The sequence below is a fragment of the Sturnira hondurensis genome, unplaced genomic scaffold, assembly GCF_014824575.4.
Source record: "Sturnira hondurensis isolate 20B ecotype Veracruz unplaced genomic scaffold, ASM1482457v3 Scaffold0008640, whole genome shotgun sequence".
NCBI classification, from domain to species: domain Eukaryota; kingdom Metazoa; phylum Chordata; class Mammalia; order Chiroptera; family Phyllostomidae; genus Sturnira; species Sturnira hondurensis.
The window spans coordinates 20,630,189-20,654,633 of record NW_028081271.1 but is presented as its reverse complement, the minus strand read 5'-3'; the positions used below and the strand labels follow the sequence as shown (position 1 = coordinate 20,654,633).

At 37.9% G+C, this 24,445-nt stretch overlaps 1 protein-coding gene across 1 annotated transcript; it reads right to left on the bottom strand.

The window, feature by feature from the left end:
- Positions 1–9,900: 9,900 nt before the first annotated feature.
- Positions 9,901–23,796, bottom strand: IDO1 (indoleamine 2,3-dioxygenase 1). Its single transcript, XM_037055423.1, has 10 exons — positions 23,660–23,796; positions 20,109–20,204; positions 19,871–19,990; positions 16,848–16,966; positions 15,741–15,755; positions 13,815–13,914; positions 13,143–13,260; positions 12,018–12,069; positions 11,411–11,559; positions 9,901–10,424 (listed from the first exon to the last, which is right to left on the bottom strand). Exons 1-10 carry the CDS (start codon positions 23,753–23,755, stop codon positions 9,970–9,972), a joined length of 1,320 nt encoding a protein of 439 aa, XP_036911318.1. The 5' UTR covers positions 23,756–23,796; the 3' UTR covers positions 9,901–9,969.
- Positions 23,797–24,445: the final 649 nt, after the last annotated feature.

The window sequence follows — 24,445 nt, the reverse complement described above, 5'->3', positions numbered from 1 at the left end:
TTGCCAAAGAACATGCATGCATACACACATAGCCATGAACACAGACAACAATGTGGTGAAGGCCAAGATTAGGGGGGTGAAGTCTGGATAAAGAGGGGCAAAATGGGGGATATCTGTGATGGAGTCAACAACTAAAACAACTTTCCCTTTGTTTTCAGAATAATTTGAAACTATTCCAGTGCATGGCTCTTGAAACCAATTAGGGTTTAATTTCACCTACCAATTAATCTTAGTTCTTTCATGCTTCAGTTGTACCAAACTATGTGTATGTTCTCAAATAGTGAATGTTTATGCTGCATTCTTACACACCTTTTTCTTTCTGGAATTTTCCAACTTTTTCTCACTTGCGTATATACTAATCATCTCTTAAAACTTATCTCATGTATTACCTCACCTAAGAAAGTCTAGTATTGCCACAACCTGGTCTGGTGCCCGCTTTTCTTTCCCTGTTCTGTCCATGGGAAACCCCATTACCCCTCTTCAGCCCTCTCACCGGGTTTAGGGGCTACAGGTCTTTGGTCTTCTGTTCCCTGTTTATATTCACATAATCCTTATTCCATTGTGTTCAAATAATTAATTTGCCCAGTTGTCCAAAAGTGAGTTCCTTGAAAGTAGGATTGGTGCCATCAATCTTTTTAACTCTGTTATCTAAGGAGCTTGCATAATATGTTTGCCTATTAGATGGTTCCTGAACAAAAAGTAATTAGAGTAGAGATTCTGTTGTTTATAGGGCTAAGTACAACCCTATTAACAAAACAGTACTCTGGCTCCACACTGCATTGGTTCATTCTTTTAATAGCCAGTATTTTAAATACATTGCGAGGTGCTATGATGTAAAATTAAAAGGCTATGGATCTTATCTATAGGGAACTACAAATTAGCAAGTGAAGTAAGATATAGACACACACAGAGCTGTAGTTACTACAGAAGAGCTAAAGAAAAGTATACTAAAAGACAGTAACATAAATCTATGAGAACAGAGTAGAGAGAGAATTTCCCACAAGTTAACTCTGCTGTGGGGTGGGTTTGGACAAACAGACAGGTGGAAGACAATTCTATCAGCGTAACCATTGGAGTTCTTCCTCCAATTCACAAGGCTTTGACTGTCTTTGGAGATTTAGATGGTTTTGTATGTTTATTCTTCTAAAGATACTCTCTTTAAAAAGCAGGTTATTCTGGTATTGTCCTGCCCACATCTACCCTGTTTCCAATGTGTTGAGAGTCACCACAAACTAGGAAAATAGTTTCTGGACCTTACTGGTAAGGTCATAGATAGGAAACAATGCCATTTCCTGAAAACACTTGTAAACTTCTAAAACATATAAATATATAAAAATAGTTGTTACATCAAAATCATCATCTTTATAATCTTAAAGTAGTATGTGTTATCCCACTTTTATACACATTGCTATTTAAAATTTTGATTAGACTAACCTAGTTTATTAATTAATCTTTTATGGATTAATTTGCAGATCATATATGTGATTGACTCGAAGATTTGGAAGGCACTTAAAAATGATCTATTATCCCTGATCATTTAAGCATGCAAAAGCAGACAAGAGAGATTACACAAATTCCCTAAGGCCACATAACTCTTTTCTTCTTAACAGACTTGATTTTCTGCAGCAGTTTTAGTTGCATTGCAGAAAGTACAGAGTTCCCATAAACCTGCTTCCACGGGCACAGCTTCATGTGCCAGAATGGTGCATTCGTTACCACTGGTGAACCTATAATGGCAGATCATTACCATCAAAGTCCATAATTTACATTGCAGTTCACTCATTGGTGGTGTTCCTTCCATGGGTTCTGAAAAGTATATAATAACATGTATCTACCATTATAGTGTCACATAGAATCATTTAACTGCCCTTAAAATCCTCTGTCCTTTACCGTTCTCTTTCCCCTATGCCCTGGCAATCACTGATCCTTTTACTATATCCATCATTTTGCCTTTTTCAGAATATCATGCAGTTGGAGTCGTGTAGGGTACAGCCTTTTCGAACTGACTCCTTTTACTTAGTAATATGCACCAGTGTCACCATGTCTTTTCATGGCCAAATCACTCACTTCTTTTTAGCGTTGAATATTATTCCATTGTCAGGATATACCTAAGTTTAGCCATTCACCTACCACAGGGCTTCTTGGTTGGTTCCCAGTTTGACAGTTATAAATAAGGTTGCAATAAACACCTGACACAGGTTTTTGTGTGGACATAGTTATATTTTCCTCTCAAATTATGTATTCCAGTGCTAAACAAATGCAATAACTCTTGTTAGCATGGATCAGACATATATTCATGTCCTCTTTTAAGTCATTAACTTTACTTTCTCCTATCAGGGTGTAAGATTTCTCAGTTTTTTCAGCTATCTGACTTAAATCTTCCCTTGGGGGTGTTTTTGCCCCATCACAAAACCAAACTTTAAAACCAACACCAGGGCACTTTTCTATCCAGATGCACTTACAGTACCTTGTAAAACTAGGTACTTTTTAAGAGACTCAGATCTCACCAGCTGAACAAATATGCAGATACGTTTCTACTTCCTCCAATACTTTTCTGGTAACTTATGTTGATGTTGCCAGTGGATGAGCACTGCCCGTAGACTAGGTAAAACCTTTCCTGTCATTTGGGTAAGAAGTAGTAATTGACTTTTAATCACTACCTACATAAACAACTCCTTTAGAAAGTCTGCACACACCTCTGAATGAAGTTTGTTCACCACTGCCCTTTGGGCTATCAGTCCGGCTGATTTCAATAACAAGTTACAGGGCGTGTTATAGTTCACACTATTAGTGTTAACACCAACAGTGTTGACAGCTCCACAGTTTTTGTAAAAATATTGTTAGCATTTCATAATCTGCAAATACTGCTTTGGTTAATGTGTTTTTGAATGTGTCAGCGTTAAAAGGTGGCCTCCTACTGAGTAATGCATAAAGCATGCAGCTCGTAGACAAAACCATATGCACGTCCACAATATACTTAGAGTTGCGATTTCTGGGTAAAATGTTAAGTAGGAATTCCACATTCTTTTCTATATCTAAAGTATAATGTTTTTCTATGTAGCTTTTTCAATTGAGTTGCTAGCCCCAGATAGGCAATCTTGATATTTACATTACATATAAATAGGAGGTGAGATCCTAGGGTAATACATATCATGAAAATAAGGATACAACATTCTTGTGATTATCTGGTGCATGAAGTTTTAAACCTTGCGTTTGAAAAGGGCTTTCATTTTATTCTTTAAATATCTGTTCCTTTTCCTATTATGGTGCATTTCTAGCACTAGCTACATAGAATTGCTATCTTTAAGATAGTCATAAAACTCCAAAGTAGAAGGATATTCTGACTGGCAATGCGTTTTCTCCTTGTGTTTGACATTCTGTACCATTCCAACTTTCTTATCCATTATTTTGCTGCAAATTCTAAACCAGGCTGAGTAGACTTAGCTCTGTAGATACCAGCAAATGATCTATCTTTTACTGAGCAGATTTCCAACTTTCAAAACTCCATTCTTCTCTCCGACGCAAGTCATCATATTCCAGGTACCAGCTGAGTCCCCATGAGGCTCAATTCCCATAGCTGCAGCTCTTTGGGCAAAAGCACAGCCACCAAAAGGGCTTCAGGGCACCTTCCAGGTCAGGGTTATGCCTCTGTGCTCCTGTTTTGAAAAGTTTGGGCTGGTTGCTGCACACAGCGGTAAGGGGAACAAATATAGGTCTTTTTACCACCCTGCCTCCACTACCCTTTTATTCCTACAACATAAGAAAAAGTCACGCAGGAGTTGGGAATTTGGGAGAGAGCCCATTCAATCAAATGTTCAATACTCTGATTGTTAAAGTCAAAAGGAACAGAGTTTACTTGTTCACTTCGCTTGTAAGGAAAGTCTTTCCTTCAAGGAAGGTTGTACTGTGTTGTGCTTTCCAGGCAAGTTAATAAAAAGCTAAGAAAATTCCTTGGCAAGTAGAGTAAGGAAATGGAGACAGAAATCTGGGGAGGGGGAAACACTGGCCAAACAATTCACAGCCAGGTCCAGACAGTTACCAGGGCTGAAGTTTCCCAGATCTGATGGGGGGGCAAACCTGGGAAAACAAAAGCCTCTCCCACAGGGTAACCTTTCCTCTCCTCGTCCCTCCTCCCTGGAGAGAACATCTGGACCTGTTATATTTCAGCTTCAGGCTCAGAACAGTGGCAAAAATCAGACAAGTGGCACCACAGCTGACTTCGGGACCTGCTGCATTGAATGATGACCTCCTTTCCTGGTACCAACCAACCAGTCAGTGGAAGCCACTATCCAAGAGGTCATTTCTTTCCTATTGTTACAAAATAGCAAGTGGAATCCTGCTGCCCACCGCCACCCACTAGGCAAAATTCTGGAGACAAAAGCTCAGTGATAAAGGAGATGAGTGTTTATTCAAAAGTTTCACATTTTTGGAATAAAAGCTTTCCACAAGCATTACTCACTTAAGCCTGTCAATCAAAGCTAAACTGTTCAACTCTAGTTACAGCTTTATCACTGAAGCCTATCTTTTAAGACTAAAATTTAACTCCTGCATTACCTTGCTAGTTTTTAATTATCTTCTTTCTATAGGATTAGTTTACAAAGTAAAACAACATAAGATAAAAAGGCTACATGATTTTGGAAGAACGGCAAGCTTCTAGCTCACAGCTCTTCCCCTCTAGAACATCGAAAGAAGAATAAGCCTGCCACCTTCTGCCCGGCCAGCCCAGTCCTAGACTGTGCCTGGAGCTTCTCCCACCCAAAATACAGTCCTTTGGGAAAGGCAGGCAGCTGGAGGAGGATCATCCAGGCATCCTTCAGGAAGAGAGCCAGAGAGCCAGCGAGTGCCCTCCTTTTATTTTAAATCTTTTGGCCTATAACTCCCCGTGCTCCGGAGGCATTCAGCTTCTCAGCCAATCCTATCCTAGACTGTTTACCATTGCCTTGGGCAACCACGTCCTAGGCCGCTCGTTTCTCCTCCCCAGTGGTCAGATCAGACCTCTCATATCACTAGGACATTCTCAGAGAGCCAAGGCACTACCACTTAGGCTCTCCTGTTGCTTCTTCTATCTTAAGCCCTTTCTCGTTTCACTGTCCCTAGCATCAATAAATGTACCCTCATAGTCACTTGGACTCCTGTTGTGAAATCTTTCCCGCATGAAGCCAAGAGCCTACACAACAGGCTGGCCCCTAAGCAGACCTACTAAGGGCTAGGTCCCCCTTGCAGTAATAGACTGACACATTTGTTCGGAGTCAGATTACTTGGGTTTAATCTCTTTTTTCTTTTTTGCCATGTAATAACTGTGTAGCTTTTGAAAGCTATTGAATTCCATCAGGTCTCAATATCCTTAAAATTAGCTAGTACTTATCTCATAGGCTCATTGACAAGACTAAGTGAATTGATATATATGACACTTTTAGAATAGTAAGAGATACATAGAAAAAGTAAATATATTAATTATCTTATTCATTTATAGATTAAAGAGTTGCTATATGATGATATTCCATGTATTAGATAATTTTGATGTTCATTTGCAGAGTTCATATTGTTTATATTTAATTTTTTGAATTGTATAAGGCTGCGTTGATAAGCAAAGTTATATTTTTGCTTGTTATTTTAATGCTGGGAATTCAGGAGGGATTTTTTTTCAGTTAAATTGTAACAATTAATTACATTTTAAAGGTAACCATCAAATGTCACCTCCTGTAAGAAACGTCCCTCGGCCCTTCTAATTAGAATAAATCTCCTACTCTGTGCCTATATTATTAATCTAACAATTAGAAAAATAACAACCAATGGAAATACCATAAAATGGCTTGTCTGTTAGACTATAAACTCATTAGGATTAGTGAATGTGTTCTATTAATTTTTAACTCCCATGTGTCTCCAACAGAACCAGTGTGAAAGTGAGTGGAGCTTCTGTGTCATTAATGACTTCCTCTTCTCCGTCAGTGTTGTCAAGTGAGAACTGGGCTCATCCACTGGATCAGGAGGAAGCATTCCAAGGACCCTCACAGGAGAGGCTGCGGTGTGGTAGGGCTTACCCCTGTGGAAATAGAAGCCGCCCCTGGGTTTCCAATGGCCCATCTCCCTCTGTCCCTCCACGGGAAAGGTTCAATCTTTTCCTCAGTAGGGCCAGCCCAAAAGCCAGTGTCCAGTTTCTGCTTGGAGCCCGCAGGTGGCCCAGTCTAGGTTCAGGTAGCTTAACTTGTTTCCAGCTGCTCCAGTGGCAGAGTTGTCGGCCATGTGGCTGCTAAGGCCACATAGATATGGAGAGAGAATGTGTGAGCTCACTGGAAACATTACCAGGTTGGGGGGGGGGGGTAGAGAGAGAGAGAGAGAGAGAGAGGGAGAGAGCGCCTTTGTTCTCCCGGGATTATATTAGCTTGAATTTTTGACAGACCAGGTGCCTTTTCAAAAGAACCAACCAACTTCTTTGACTTGTGTCGGCCTTGAATGGGTTAACACCTCCTAGTTAGGCTGACAGGCTTCTGTGGTTCAGCACCATCTCCTGGCTGCCCAACAATCCGGTACCAGAATGGCGGGAAGGGAGGAACGGTAATCCCCTTGGCTGTGACTTTTGGGGGAGTGAAGCTGTAGCTTCCTGGCTAAGCAAGCAGGCTTATGCTCCCCGGTTTATTAAGTTCAATGTCTAGTTCCCTTGTACTCCCCTTTTCTAGTTGAATACTGAAGGTAAAAGAAGTATTTCCTCAGAAATGGTGAATTTCCTCCTATGGTGGTTAAGAGCTCAGTGTTCTGATCCAGATACTTGAGTTTATACCTGGCTTTGCCTTTTACTTGCATTTAAAAAACGTATTTCTTAACTTCTTTGCACCTCAGTTTCCTTAGCTATTAAATGGGGAGGATAATACTACTTATTTCAGAGAGTTGCTTTGAAGACTAATGAGTTGATATACAAAAACCAGTTGGAGCAGCAATCAGAAGAGTGAGCTCTAAATAAGCATTTGCTGTGTTGCCAGAAGTGTTGGGGAGGGAGTCTTGTCATTGTGTCCCCAATGGCAAGAAACTTAGAGAATCTCCAGTGCATGTTTATGTGCCAAATTTTAAGCATTTCTGAACTTCCAACTTTTCAATTGTTTATTATCCCCCAAAACAATCGTGTGGAAGTGAGAAAATTTCCACCTTTAACTGACCAATAGTAACTCTTGGCGCCCCACCTAGACAAGGGTAAAAGAAGTTCAAGGTTGCCCAGAGAAGTGCAGAAGTTCAGAACTGAATATTGTGTTTGATATACTAGAGTGAGAAAAAATATATATAACTTATGCATAAGGACCTTCAATTATGTATTTATAAAATTAATTATAGGAAAAAGGAGATCAAGAATACTTAATTTTCTGAATTCTTTATATGAAAAAGATACATGTTTTAAGCCAAATTCTCCTCACTTATGGAAAACAACAGGTAGAAGAATATACCATTACAAACTTCTGATTTTACTAGGGCACAGAAAGGGATGGAATTATCATTCCCTCTTTAAATAGGATCCATGTTACTAAGAATTCATTACATCTAGCTAAAACCTCCTCTTACAGTAGGGCGTTACCTTCGCCCTCTGGCAACCCTTCCCAGTTGACCACTCGCTGTGAAGAGACTATGTAGGATGGGAGGAAAAATAGTAGAATTTCTTTAGAATCTTATCCAGTATTTTGTTGTACCTCTCCTATTCCAAAGATGACTTAAAAGGAAATCAGAAATCTTTTTTTTTCAAAAATCACAGTGATTTTGTTTTAAATTTTCAATTATAGTTAACATTCAACATATTAGTGTCCGGTGTACAGCACAGTGGTAAGACGTTTATGTAACTTATAAAGTGTTCCCCCTGATAAGTCTAGTACCTACCCGACGCCATACATTAATATTACAATATTAATGTATTCCCTATGATGTGCCTTACATCCCTGTGACTATTTTGTAACTGACATTTTGTACTTCTTAATCCCTTCATCTTTTCCACCAGCCCCCCAACCATACGGCAACCCTCAGTTTACTTTCTGGATCAGTGAGTGTGTTTGGAATCTCAGCCTCTATTATTTGGACAGATAGAGGAGAACTGACTCTGAGGAACAAATGTATACACTCTCTGTGGAGCACGTGAAGCTAAGTTTCAGTCTGGCCATCACCCACCTAACAGCAGTGCAGCATCAGTGGCCATGCCCCTAGCTTTCCCCTCCCACTACCCACCTCTTCCTCTCATGGCGGATGGATATGTTGCTCTAAAAAAGACGATGTAATGCAGGGCCTTGCAGAGGAGACCAAAGATTCTCTGGGTGCCAAAGTGATTCAATGCTAATTAGGTAAAACCAACTCTGAAGGAGAAACTCCTGATGGGTAGCCCTGTGAGGCATAGCTGTGAAGCCGGAGTGACCAGTGTAGCAGAAAAGACAGAAAAAAACCTTGACTTAGAGCCAATAAGTGGTCCTGAAAATTTAGTTACATATATTTTAGTACTACTTTATATTTTCCAGCACTTTGGCACTATATTTTATTCTGTCCTCACAGTTACCATGTGAATGAGACAGAGTAAGTATTTTAGCGCTCATTTTACAGAAATACAAAGCATTTGCCTAAGGTCACAAACCTAGTAGATGTCCAAAATAAATACCAATTCTTGGTCTCCTGACTTTCAGTTTAGTGCTTTCAAAAAGCATCAAACTCTAATTCATGGTGACCTTTCCGGTGATCACTTAAAGGTTACACTCATGTGCATACACATATGTATTTTGTACATAAGTATACACACATGCATATTTTTGTTATAAACTTATGTACACTTATTTGTTATACACTTATGTACACTCCAGAAATATCAACTGGAGAATAAAGAAGAAAATGTGTACCATGTGCTAGTAATACATGTGAAATTTTGCCGTAAGCAGAGATTCTGCTTGATTTCCTTGGTTAATGTGGGTGTGTTCTAGAAATGATGGTAAAATTGTTTTTGGATGTTTCACTTTAGAAATATGTGACTACATTTTCTTCTTCAGATATCCTTGGACATATTCAACTCATCCCATCAGAGCTGAACTTTTTCTAAATTGAAAGTGCTCACTAACCCTCCACCCATACAACCATTGTGTGTTTTTTTTTCTTCTCGTCTTTAATAGAATACCCAGTTTCTGGCTGACCATTCACTACTGCATGAGATCCTATTAAGTCATCTCATTTCCTCCCCAAATTCCCTTCATTTCTAACCCGCTTACTCCAAGTGAAGTGAAAAAGATGGAAGTTGTCAAAAAAGTTCTCCTTCCATTTTAAACTAACTGTGTGACCCTAAGTAAGGGTCACTCTTCTGAGGGTGACCCTTAGAAGGGTCACCTCACTCTTCTGAGCCTTTATAATGAGTTCCGTCATCTTTATAATGAGTTTGGCTTGTATGGTTTTTAAGTTCCTCTCTAGCCCTAACTTTCTTAGATTCCATTGGTAAATAAATCCATGCCAGAGAGTGAATGCCTGATAACTCGGACCTCCTAGAAAAATGTGGCTTCATGTTAGCACATATTGACTTATTCATAAACTCACTCAATCTTTTCAATATTTATTTAATATACTTATTACATATGTATTAACAACTAGTCATGCATGGGTATGGTAAACAATAGTGTCCTTGGTATCATGAAGCTTATATTGTAATGAGAATATAGACAAATAAAAAGGTAGTCGTGAGAAAGTGTCATATTACTTGAAAGTATAGGAATCTCTTAGCCCTGCATGAAGGGTAGCAGTGTGGAGTAGGTCCCATTTGGAGCGGCGTTTAATTATAGTTATGAATAAGACAACTTTTAGGTATTTTATTATATCATTTCAACTTTTATCATTACATTCTAATTATATGGAATAGATCACAGCACTTATCATTGCTTCTTACCGTTTTCATGCAAAGAATTCACAGACATCAGAAAAAACATTTTAAAGTCTTTTAAATGCATTGTTAAGTTGTTACATATTGATTTGTTACTCTAACATAACGAGTAGTATATACACACACACGCACACACACACACACACAATATTTATCCTGAAAAAATTTACTGTTGCCTGGGTTACGTTAAACAGGCCTTTCTTCAGAAGGGCCTTCTCTGTTGTACCTCTCACATTCTTTAGAAATTTTATGACATCAGTGCCTCCAGTTCCTTTACTTCCCTCTTCTGATGGCTCTTTGGAAGTTTCAGGGTTTTTGGACTGCCTGCTTGCAGGAATCAGAATGTACTTAGACACTATTTGCAAATGGTAGCTTCTCAGAGAGACCATAGCTTCCACACAGTCATTATAAGCCGCAGTTAGGACACCATCATTTTTTGAAAGGACAAAGTCACGCACTGAGGGGCCTGACTCTAATGAGTGAAGAAATTTCTGGTGAGCCGGTGGCATGTATGTTCGCATTTCCTGGAGGAATGCAGCGGCTGATGCTGAACGAACAAGAGAAACATAAGTTAGTAGAGAGACGGAAGGTCCCGCATGCAGTCGGAGAGGAAGGGTAGAGTGATGTCAATGTGGCTAGAAGATCACAGACCAACAGTAGAGCTAGCATAGGACAATGAGTTTGTAACCATCCTATTAGAAGGCTGTTATTCTTACCAGCAATGGCAATCACTCTGAATGTTTTTAAGTTTGGAAGTCAGAGGAGCTAAACTCAGTTTTTCATAATAAAGATTTTTGTGCATCCTTTCTCACTTTCCTACTGTATTTGATCCTCTGGAGGAGTGGATGATGTAGCCAGAGTATATATACATAATTTGTACTGGATGGATTGTGACATTAAATCTAAGAGAGTTCTAAGCATCATTTAAAAATAAGTGAATGGACTAAGAAAAAAATGTATTTTTCCTTAGCTCAATTAAATAGAAGTTTAGGGGGAAAGAGAATAGTAGAAAGAAATCCTTTTAAGCCCTTCAAAGGAGCATAATGAATGTGGCTGATCTTCACCCTTCAGTCAGGGCATTGCCCATGGGTTGACACAACAGCGTGGAAGGCAGGACAAGAACAGTGTGGATCCTCCTGTCCTTGAAGTTTCCACATTCCCACCTCCTACTCACGGTCCTGTCTCATCTGCAAGTGACCTTTTCTTCCTAAATCTGATTGTACATTTTTAGAACATGGAATGTAGGTTTTACCACAATCAAGCCTTATAAATACATATTTAAATGCCAAGATTGAGAGGATGATGAACTTGGGTTTGAGTTTTGCCTTCATTGCTTTCTAGCTGGTTAACAGGCAACAGATCACTTATCCTCTTTAACTTTCTGCCTCTTCATCTGTGAAATGGGATGATAGCAATACAATCTCTACTGTGCTGATTCTTCTAAAAGCACCAGGTAAGCTCAGATAAGACTCAGATAAGAAGGTATTTTTTAGATATTAAAAAACTATTGTATGAACATAATTTTCTACTCACCTTCACCAGCACTCTGCTTAATGCCCAGCAGAACATCGAAGCACTGAAAGATGCTGCTTTGGGCTGCACTACCCCCAGCAAACATTTTTGGGATGTCTGAGACTCCTTCGTACAAAAGACCTCCTGGCAGCTGGGAGTTGCCTTTCCAGCTGTGCCAGGAAAGAAAGAAAATGATTATTTGGATTAATTGCCAAATTTCCAGATATAAAATCTTGCAATAGAGGATGAATGGAAGGTGCTGTGAGATAGATTCCATTATTCTCCTCTCCACTCATGTGCATGCATGAAAATAACACAGCACATGCATGAAAATAATACAGATTTTCTGAGCAAATCTGGTCTATGTCTTCTATGGCTAGAGCCTACCTTTGCATTAGCAAAGATCATTCCTCTCTCTTTAAAATGACTAGCTTTTCTGTCCATACCCCAATGCTGGCCTCACCAAGTAATAACAGAGGTAATAGTCTATTCTTATTTACAATGTGTATTTTACGTATTAAAAATAGTATTTTCTAAACATAATGGATAGTGGGGACCATAAGTGGGAACTTGGTGGATTCCTTATGTTAATTGAGGAAGAGAAAAATTCAAACATAAGGCTACATACCCAGACAAGTATATGCGAAGAACATTGAAAAACAGGTCTGGGTCCACATGATCTGTGAAAAGATTGGATGTGTTTAGTTGGGGTGTGAAGGGAACTCAAGCTAATGTAAACAGCTGACCACAGATTTCAGCAGAGGCTGCAGGAAAGGCAGTCAATCCAATTGGCTGCAGTCTGTGTAGAGAAAGCCCCTGAGGACAAGCTCACACTCACTTGCCCTCTCCCAGGGGAGCCCTGCTCATCTCTTATGTCTCCTGCACAGATTCTACCATAGGGCTGTCCAAGAGCCTGAACCCACTGACCACTCATGCTCACATTAATTAAACTGTCAACATTTCTTTAAGGTTACTTCATGTGCTTTCTGACATAACAGATAATTTACTTCCCTGAAGAAAGAAAGAAATCTCCAAAAAAAATGAACAAACAAACAAAAAATCCAGAAACAAACCCCCCAGCAGTCCTATGGATCACATTCCTAGGTTCCCCCCATACCCCCAAAGCTTGCTAATGTCTTTGATTGGCAGGTCAGTCTTCTCACCAAGCAACACTCAGCATTAACTCAAATACCAGTGATAGAAGTACGTATTTGGTAAGGCCATCCAGCAGGGCAAATTTCTTCTTGCAAATCTTCCTTATGTAATTTTTTGTTATTATTGTTAAGTAGCTGTTAATTTTGCAATACTTTTGAGTTCAATAGTTTTCTTTGTTGTTTCTTAGTTAACTTGTAAAAAAGCAGAATTTGTATAGAGCTCCTATCAAATAGAAGCTAAGTCTTTCAGAACTTAAACTAGCCTGTGCCTTTTGGGAGATTCTGCGAGGTTCTTAATGAGAGGCAAGGATTTTTTTTTGAGTTAAATATATGCAGCTTGAAATTCTGGCTTCAGTATTTTCTACCTCTGTAATCTTAGGTCATTTATCTTATCTCTTTTACTTTAGATTCCCTTCTTTATAAAATGAACATAATAAAAGCTACCACTTGGAAAGTACACATTTAGTGAGATAAAAGAGAGTGAAAACACACCCCCTAAGTAAGACTGTTTTTTATTCCATTTTGTCAACAACTCTATACTTAGATAATCAGAAATATTTGTCTGAGGCCTACAATGTCCTTTGGCATGCAATACTTGCCATGAATTTGTTCAAACACTGTAAGGGCTTTGTGCAGACAAGAAGTTATATTAAGCAGTGCCTTGTGCAAAGCACCTTGGTCCTGATGTTCCAATGCTTTGAATATAGAAGGAATGTCCTAAAAAAAAATAAAAGAAAGAAAGAAAGAACAAACACTTTAGATTTATTAAACAGTGACACAGAATAAAATCCTCCTAAACCTTAACCACCAAATTAAATTTGGGATTTTTGCTTCTTTCTTGAGCTGAGTTTCTCCAATCATTTAACTAGTTTTCTTACACGTTGTTAAGCTTGGATTTGTCTTTCTTCATTTATCATTTAGAGATAAATTTATGGAGTTTCATATAATTTTATTTCTACTTCTGATAGGCAAAGCCATTAGATATATGTCACTATGTTCCAATGCCGGTTAGCACTGAAAATATTCCTCTTACTGAGATCTCAAATTTGATTGTAAACAAATGGCTCCTCTATTTCACATTTTAGGCAACACATAAAAATAAATTCAGTATTTGTTTCTTCCAGATGATCCTTTACCTTCAATCAAATAATCAAAGGCTGTATTTGTTTACTCAGGATAAAGTCACTTTATGCATTACATAGTTCAGTTACTAAATGATTGCTTTGCTTATATGAATGAAGATACACATTTTGTAAGGTAAATGGATGTACCTTTATTGCTTTAGCAGCTTCTATTTCCACCAAGAGAGAAATGATAAAGAATCCTCTACTGCAGTCCCCACCAGGAAATGAAAACAGAATGTCCAAGTTCCTGAGAAAAATCAATCAAGAAAGTCAAGAACATAGCAAGAATATTGAGATAGTTGTTGACTAACTACTTCATAGTTTTTAAGCATTTTTACTTGTCCTATTTTATTTTCAAAATAATCTTGTGAGATAAGTATTACAGGTTTTACCATCTCCATTGTATAAAATATTAATTTTAAATCCATTGTCTAAGATCATATAATTAATAAAAAATTAAGCTGGGCCCTGACTGGTGTGGCTCAGTGGGGTTGGGCATCACCCTGCAAACTGAAAGGCCACTGGCTCAATTTCTGGGCAGGGCAGGTGCTTGGGTTGGGGTCTCCGCTTAGGGGCGTGCAAGAGGAAACTGATTGATATTTCTCTTGCACATCAATGTTTCTGTCCTTCTTTTTCTCCCTCCCATTCTCTCTAAAGATAAGTAAGTAGAATCTTAAAAAAAATAAGAAGATTGAGCTGAGACTTGAAATGCCATTCTAGAACTTAGAACTAGAAATTCCAAGACCATTTCTGTTACTACATTATTTTTTCACATGCATATATAGGAGTATACACACACACATTTATATGTTCATATATGCACAGCACTTACAGAGATATCTGTGAGGTCTAATTTTACAAAGTGGTCTTTTTGCTTAAATAACTGTATTCATATCTATATTTTTATCTGTGAATCGAATTCAATTTCTCAGTGGTTTATCTGCTACAGAAAGGAATTGACGGACAAATGCAAAATGTGATTATTGATTGGCAAATTCAAATAATTGATTAGACCCTATTTTTTTATTGAAGTTTTGCATTGTTGTGAACAGGTCTCAGTATCTGTATATCTGTGAGTTTCATGATAGTTAAATTCATGGTCTCTGAAGCTGGACCACTTTTGTAACCTATTTACTGTGTTAATTTGAGCATGATATTCATTCTGTTTCTGCCCCAGTGTTTCCATCTATGAAATGAAACTGATGATAGTCTCTCACTTAAAAACATTCCACAGCTTCCCATTTATTTTAAGATACTCTTTAAAGCCCTTATCATTACCAAAATTCCTACATAATTTGTTTTAAAAGTTCATTTCCTCATTCCTTTCCTAAACTGTTACCTTTGTCATTCGTTTACCAGCAATACTAGCCTTCCTTTAGTTCTGATCAGGCACCAAGGTTTTGGTCTCTGGCTTTATCTTTACTCTCGCTTTATCCCCCACTATGAACGCTCATTTTTTTTCTTTCCTCTAGCTAATTTCTGCTTGTTCTTGAGAACTCTGCTTAAATAACTGGTTACGATGGATTTCTCCTTCATCACTTTCATTTGGCTGGGGTTTCCAGTGCTTTATCTTCTTACCCCTTCTTGTAATCATATTGCAGTTTACATAATTTTTGCATGTCTCTTTTATTCCCCATTAGTCCAGATTCATCAGGGTGGGCCGATACCTATGACATTCACCTTTATTTCCCTATCCCTTAACCTCTGTTTGGTACATAGATCAAAAATAGCAAGGACTCAGTCAAAAAGAACGGCTTTATGTTTCTGGGCACTGAGGTCATTAAGTCATTGATACACAGAGGTATGTGCATTTTGTATTCATATCTATTAATTACATTTTTATATGGGTATTACTTTCATATATATCTATAGCTATAATATTAAACAGTCACACAATAGTCACAGATATAATTAAGGATAAAGATTGTTTGCTCTTTAAACAATTATTTGAATTACTATTTTTGCCTAAATTCAATTGGTCTTTTAAAAAATGCATTTGATGGATATTGATAAGCCTATATTTACTTTGAATAACAAATAATCCTTAGGCTAAAATAAGAATCAAATACTTACTCGTAACTCATGGGCCTTATGAAAGCAGCAATGAAGCAATGGACCAGTTGGAAGAGAGAAAGAAAACCAATGAAAAAAATCAAATGGTTTCAAGTTATTGTTATTAGATTTAACGTTACTATTATTACATTGAATGCCTTCTATAAACTATTGTTATTAGACTTCATACTACTGTTAAAGGTAAGATGTAGTCAGATAAAAATATGTATGTGCTTTATTTTTCTCAAGTAGTCATGGCAAGCCCTTAACTCAGGACTTCATAAAGGATATAAAAAAATCAATATGCAGGGAACACACATGAATGGTCAGACTGGTTGAATGCAAAAAAAACTTGTCTAGATTAAAATCTTTCATTTGGGGCCATCTCCATGTCTAGGATATTCTTCTGCAGTTTCACAGCCAGACCCAGAAAGTACCATGATTCTCCTATTTCTTGGTTGCAGCAGATCGCATAACTAAATGGTTAGAAATGACCCAAATTCTGAGCATGCTGCTCCAGAAACACAGACACTGCTATCTCTCCTGTTGAAGATGATGACTCCTAAAGTCAACTGGATAGTTAAAAATGTGTAGGTCTCAGAAACACGTTAATCAAGAATCCAGACACAAAACAATACATCTTCTATGATCTCAGCACTATGAAATGCAATAATAGGAAAAACTAACTTTTGATGACAGATCAGAAAAACCTGGGGTTAGAGAATGTACTTGAAAAGAAAGAGGCACAAAGAAATTTTCTCAGGTGATAGAAATATTCTGTGTCAGGCTCATCAAACTGAACACTTAGGATTTGGGCATTTCACTGTATGTTAATTATACACTCCTCTCTCACGTATGTACAATAGACTTGTGGTTATAGATACACCAAAGAAACCTTGCCCCCCAAACGTTGAAGAAAACTGTATACCCCCAAATTAAAACAATGACTAACTCCCCTTTGATTTTTTTAAATTTAAAAATTTTTTAAATAATTTTTTATTGTCATTCAAATACAGTTGTCTGCATTTTCCCCATACCATGCCCCTCCCTGCCCCACCCATCCCTGCTCCCTTTTGATTTAAATGGCATGCACTTCTTTCATTTTTGTTTTAATTACTGCTTACATACCCCTCGGGATCCTTTTTCTTCCAGTTTGCCAAGACACAGTCTGCATAAACCAAAATGGGAGGCAGCCCCAGCTTCTCGGAGAGCTTACAGTAAGGGATGGCAACGTTGCTGGGCAGGGCCTAGTTAAAGCACAATATTTAGTATAAACTCTGAAGTGTCTTACCTTACCTTCCGCTTCCTGGGTATCAAAACATTAACTGCTATAATGAACCTGCCATTTTCTCTTCCTCATTCTGTAACTTTGTCTCAGTAATTGTTAAATGTTTGGGTTTGGGATTTGTACTGACATGTACATGGAGAAAAGCCAGATGTAGAAGGCAAGAAGAACAAAGGCCATGTCCTTGACCATCTAGTGACCCTGGGAGTTAGTTATGTTCATTCATTTATCCTTCCTGTGAGCACTGGTCTGGGAACTCCTCTATGCAAGGTACTCTTGATCCACCCACAAAGCAAAGATAAAATTAATTGCCTCAAAGAGGTGCAAAGGCATTTGTAATTAAGGCTTTTGGAAATGATATATACTACAAGCGTCAAAAAGATGGTTACTTTTAGAGCACTGTACTGACAGAAACTCTCTACGGAAAGATTTTTCTAGAAAACTTCACCATAGAGTGACATTAACTCTTGGTCTTGATGGCTTGCTTACCTTGTTGGCTGAAGGAATTACCCTCATTTTGTATTTCCATGCAAAATACATAAATTGGAATGACCCTTGGTTTCTCTCAGCTCTTTCACTCACCCTTCCTCAAAAGCCTGTTTAATGACTGAGTTTGGGAGTGGAACTACAGCTTCCCCCTGCCCGCCCCCCACTACCCCACAAGTCTTCTTTTCCTGAGCTTGTTTCTCATAGAAGTCTGTCCTGTTTCGGGCCACATAATAACAGACTCCTGTCCCCACGGGGACAATCCTGATGATCAGGTACACTCGGCACATCCATGGTTGCCACATAATCAAGCCCCATTCTCCTACTGCTCCATTATTCATGAAGCTGACATTTCATTTTCCACCTGCCTGACTTCATCTAACTATATGTAGTTTATCATGACATGGTCCCATGTAATAATTACAGTCATGCTGATCATCAGCATCCTGGGGTTGGAATATGCATATCTAACCGCACAAAGGACAGGCATATATATAGCCCATCTGGGGCAGTGGGGGGTGGGACTTCAGTGGTGGAGATGGTGTGACTATGGAGCCCACTCCACAGCTCACTGAAAAGGCAGGGAGCTCTAATCCAATGGCTTCAGGTTAGTGTGACATACCCGGGGATGATGATTTAACCCAAATATCAAAGGGCACGTTACTGACTGTTAAAGTGCCGTTTGGACGTCTGCTTCCCTTTGCAGACCTGGTGCCACCGGGAATCAACACATTTTGCTTGACAAATGATCTCTACATATTCCAAAAGGAAATGAACCGTGTCTCTCTCTGAATTAGAGAATATGATTAATTTCAAATGGTTTAGGAAAAAGAAAAAAAGTGTTCGAACACATCCTAATCTATTATAGACACTCACGCAGCTGCTAAGAAACTCAGTTGCTATTTTTTTTGCCCATTCTGAAGCAAAATGTGCCTTATACTGGTGTAGCTTATTTATATGTACTTATTTTCTCTTTTATATGATTTCACTCACATTTTTAAGTCTTTATATATATTGTTTTCACTACAATTTTTTCAGTGATATGGCCATACAAAAACTGGATAAATTAAATATATATTTCTAGGTTTTATTTTATAATTGTGATCTTCAGCCTGGTAAATTTATCATCTTTTGATTCTGCCAAGTGCATTCGGTCTCCCAATTTTTTTGCTAGTCTTCTCTCTCTCTCTTTTCTGCTCCCCTCCCCTTTGGATGAGCTTTACCAATCTTCCAAGAACTAATTCAAATTTCACTTCTTTCTTGAAGTATTTCATGACCACATCGACTATGGGTTAACTCCTCTGGACTGTCACACTTCTCTACCTAGAATATGCTGCCCTGTATTACTGATGCTGCACTGTGGGTGTTCTTTTCATACACAATGCGCTTAGCTAGACTCAGATTCCATCAACTCTAGTGAGAGACTATGTGCTCAGCTAGGTTGTAAAACTAAGGCAAATCTGAAACACTTTGTATTATCACAAAACAAGATGCAGCAGTTTCATAATTTTTAAGGAAGTACAAGGTGTTCCATGATTATGCAAAAAACCAACTTTTTCCTCTTCTCTGCTTATCAGGCGGTGATTCATCACATAAGTGGACTGTATCTGCTATTCTATCTTTAAACAGGATGTGGAAAGAAAAAACAAAGCTGAGCTACCCATTACCTTTGTCAACAAAAAGAAAACTCATTACAGGGAAGAAGTTTATGTCTGGAGTCTATCTTACCTCTTTGTGATTTAAAGGTTAGATATTACAGTCTGTGTAGGTTTCATGTGATTAATGATGCCAGAGAAAATACAAGATAATATTATTTAAAATCTAAAGTTACTGTTGATGAGAGTAGAGTAAAATTAATATATAATATATACTTCTATCATGATAGATATAAGCTAGCATTTTAGCATTAACTAAGAATAGCTATATAATGTTTATATCTCCCCAAAGTCATAGTTTTCATATTCAAATATGTTGATGGTAGTATTTTATACTAGTAAAACACTAAAAATAAGTATTTTTCAGCACCAGATTGAATAAAGTTCTGAAACTCAGTGAAAAATTATAAAGTGATTTCAAATGATGAGTAGGATGATTGTACAGTAACTAAAAAAATGCTTACAGTATAATTTAAGTGAAAAAACCAGGATGAATATGTACTTGCACAGACTAGAACAACTGTGTTATGTTAGTTAAAGATTAAGCATTCAATAATGATCACGGCTGACATTGTAAAGTCAGTGAATGATTTTCTCTTTTTTTCCTATTTTTCAAGCCTCACAAAATACAGTTACAATAATAGTTTCAGAATGTTTTTTAAGTTAAAGGTAAACTGGATGTAAATCTATCATGTAGCATAAGAAATATTAGAAAATCTCCAGACCTTACGGACATCTCCATCACCTTGGTCCCACACATATGCCATGGTGATATACCCCAGGGCCAGATGTGCCAGGCGCTGCAGCTTGTGTTCTGAGAGGTCATCGATGCTGAACGTTGGTAACTGAGAATAAATGGAGAGGTTGGCTCTCATCAACAGGAGTGACATTGTAGCCTCAAAACCAAATTAAAATTGTTAAGAAGTTAAACTAGAAGAAGACCAATGTAAGAGTTATTCAAACCTTCTCTACTTCTGCACGAAGTTTACCATTCTTAATCAGGACAGGAAGGTTTTTAGCGATGGAAATCCAGGCATCATATGGGTGAGGTAGTTCCTCCTTTAAAAAAAAAGAATTCTTTTTTTTACTAGTGGAAGTTATTGTAAAAAAGTTTTGTCTCCCACTGATAGCCTATCTGTGCAATGCAGCCCCGGCACACACTTACCTGTCTAGCTCTATCAACACCCGTCATGGATTGCCATCTGCACACTCAGGGGTCAAGACCTTCTCTGCATTCCTCCTCTTCTCTTGAGTACTGTCATCTGCCTCTTTTTCAAAGGTCACCTCCGAAATTCCACTAATATTCTCCTAACCACTGCAGTTTACACCCATGTTCCCAATTATGAAGCCTACGTGTTATATACCTTTTCCTATGGTTAAGTAATGTATTTGTTAACTGCTATTTTTCTTCTTCTCAGCTAGGTTTGAAGTCTTGTTGAATGGAATAAAAATGAGATTTATTAAATGTCAGCAGTACACTAGGCACTTCATTCAATAATGTCTCATTTAATTATTGCAGTGACCAAAAAAGTTGATTGTCATTTCTATGTCATAAATATGGAAAGCAAGGCTTGGACAGTTTACTAACTTGTTTTGTATAAATAGTTTATTGTGATTCAAACATGTTTCCAATTTTCAACAACTCATGCTCTTTTTACATCTTACTACTCAATGGTAAGGATTTCATCATGCTGCTAATGTACACATGTTGATTTCTTGCTTTGGTTTCACTATAGGTTTATTTTTGCCCAATAAGATTACGTGAAATCCAAATAAAAGTGTCTCCCTGGATCTTAGCATATTTATAACCTCATATGAAGGGATTATATACAAGCAAGAGACCTAGGAAACACTCAAAAATAAGATTCAGATCCCTGGACAGATCCCCCACCCGCCCTCATTCTATCCCTCCTCCATTAAGCTACTTCCACACATGCCCTTGGTGCCATCAATGCTGACGTATGGGGATGGAGTACAAGCCAAGCGATTAAGTGAATAACATGGGTGAACTTTATAATATTATAAACATGTTATGAAACAAGAAGATAAATGTACTATAAAAGTCAAACATTTTCAGGTGCTGCAGTTAATTGGCCAGTCTTAATCTGTTAGAGCAGACTTTTACCAACAAAATATCTAGGCAACATATTTACTAGAGTGCCACCTTTTTTGTCTACTCTGAGTTCTTCTCCCTCACGATACAAATGCTGTGCTCTAGTGTTTTCAGTTTTCGTACATATCTTTTGTCATGTGTTTCATTGTGTAGCACACCAAATTATTGGTTGTTGTTATTTTCCCCCAAAGAACAGAAATTCAATTTCTGCTATGTATCATGATTAGTGTCTTTTTAGACAGAAATTTCAGCAAATGTAAAATTCAATTAATAGTATGCTTCTGATTCAGAGGATGCCTAAATGGTACAATCTAAATTAATGAAGAATAACAAGAGAACCATCCAACCTCTGCTAGATTAGAGAATGTACTTCATATCTACATGGAATTAGAAGGCATACTATTTTCCTTTGAAATAGAAAGCTGATAGATGGTAAGAAATGGAATGACTTTTTGAGCTTATAATGTGCAGGAAAGACCTTCACTGAAGACTGTAACATAGACCTTACTTTGTCTGTGTGTGTTTCACAGCACTGAATCTAACTTCCTAAGCACCTCAAGTTGCTGTTTTGAATTTTTTGTTTTTCAAGTAGCTCTGGAAGAGGTTTTTATTTCCGCTCCCACCCACCGCCTTTGTTTAATTGTTAACACTATTGCAGATGTCCCCTATCTTCCGGGCCCCTTTGCCCACTTCCACCCAGCCTCCTGCCCCACTCTTCTGGCTGTCACCACACTATTGTCTGTGTTTGCCCTTGGGGTTTTGCTCTAACCCTTGGAATCTGTCCTACATGTCTCCATAATTACTGTGATTGTTTCATTTTTTAAAGAAAACTGACTCTTTGGGGGGAAAAACTAAATATGGGTTTTGTAATTTTTGAGAAAGAAATTTTTTTCAGTTGTACCATTGATGAGTACATCCTTCACACAAGCCAATCCTGGTAATTGTGTGTGTGCGTTTGTATGAAGAGAGAGCAAATATAAAGTAGACTAGGTGCTTTTAACAATAAAATTAAATCCTGTACTTCGTATCCTTAAATTAACTTCATAATTTGAAAAATTGAATTGGGAGGAAGAATTTGCTGTAGATTTGCCAGTATTACAATGTATTTACAGTGTGTTCTTTCTTCTTCCCTTTCCTTCTTTTCTCTCTTTCAATCTCTCTCTCTCTTGCTTCTTCCTTCTTCCTTCCTACCTTCCTACCTTCCTTCCTTCCTTCCATTCATCTTCACCTAATGATATGTTCATTGATTTTAGAGAGAAAGCAAGGAAAAGCAAAAGAGAGCCAGAGAGACATTGATGTGAGACAGAAACACTAAATGTTATTTCTAAGTATAGTCAGATTGGACTTTCTGACGAAAAACATATTTGTTGCATTTAAAGGTACTTTCCGTAGTGTGCACTCTGCTTGAGTCACAACCAAAGAGAGTTATACTGTTACACACTATTGTCCCAACATATATCTTGTTCCTGGAAATAGTCTCCTGGAATTTCACTGTTTTGTTAATCCCCAGAGTAGGGGTGGGGTGGGGAAGCATGCCCATGGTCTCTCCTCCGAAGAGAACCAGCACAGTGTAAGTGTTTTAAGATCACGGATTATGGAGCCAAACTGATTAGGCTTCCTATCCTATTTCTGCTGCTGCTGGCTATGTAGTTAGGAGAGTCATTTAAATGCTGCACAGCTTGCATTGCTCATCAGAAAAATGAGATTAGTAACATACATACCTTTTAGGGTAGTTGTGAAGATGGAAAATTAAATATTTGTAACTTGCTTTAAAATGCTCTGTAAATGTTAGATAATTACAATATTAACGGTACTAAGATAGCTTTAATGGTGTTCTTCAGAAGATAAATTAGGGCAATGTAGTTGTTAAGGCAAACAGTACCTGCATTTCACTTTGTAGAGAAAACTTGTAAAAAAAATAAAAGAGGTAGTTCAGACTCCCTTGAATCTTATGCTCAGCAACAACAAGCAATATCAACACAACGCACTCGCTAGATGTGCCATCTCAAAAACCTAACCAAAGCACAACATGTACTTCATATAGTTTAAGGTATACCAGTCAAAAAAAGGGATTCCTTCAACTCACAGACCAGTTATTCCTGTCTTTTTCCCCCTCAAAAATGTCCTCAGAAAACACAACCAAAATACTTCTCCTGTTTCCTTATCTCATTACTCTCTATATCTGTGAAAATAGGTCATACACCTCAGACTACATTTCTAGGTGAAAATTGTAAGATTGTTAAGTGAGACCCATTTATTAAAACTCTGCCTTCAGTTTGGCACACTTCCCCCCTTTGTTCAGTAGAAATGTCTAAACCACACTTTTTTCAATAGAAATCAGCTTGTCCAGGTAAGTAAAAATAAGAAAACACTTTTACCATAATTCAGTACCCTCACTTACCAGTGGATTGGGCAGAGCGAAGCCCACATGTTCATCTATGTGGTATTCTTTGCTGATCTCCGAGAAACTCTCCATAGGAGATGCTTTATGTGCCATTCGTGCGCAGCCCACTCCTCTGGCTCTCCTCTCTGAGCATCTATTTATTCTGAGGTTGCCATAGCCAATGACCACAACTTATCACGTAGGCAGTAAGAATTACTTCCACTTTCTGGAGAGCAGTTTCATTTTCCAGTTTCTTTATGTGTGTTTTGACAAGTAATGATGTCATTGTTCATCACATAAAGAATCTAAAAGTTGGCATTCCATATCAAGTCTTTATCCCTGGGAACATCATTTGTTCAGAGGGCACGTCAGAAAGGACATAGGTGGACTAACACATGAAAATAGGTGACCAGAAAAGAAGGTTTTTATTTTATGGGAACTTTTAAAACTGATTTAAATTGATGAATTTGACCAAGGCTGTAGTCGTTAAACTATCGTTTAGTTATTACTGCCATTGGCTTTCTTTTAACCTAATGGGGTTCTTTGAACATATTAGTGTCTTGTTTCAGCAGCCATGAAATATAACCCATGATACACTGAACTCTTCTTAGTCAATGACTCTGAAGTAGAAAAAAAAATAACACATGAAAAATTTCAAAGATAGTGCCTCGTCACCTCCCCATTTTTCTTACACATTCTTTCATCTGTGTTCACAATGATAGAGATTTTCCTTCTCCATATTCCTAGTAAGTCATTTTAAGGAAGACTTTCCTATATCCATAGTATTTCTGACTGCTAGGGACT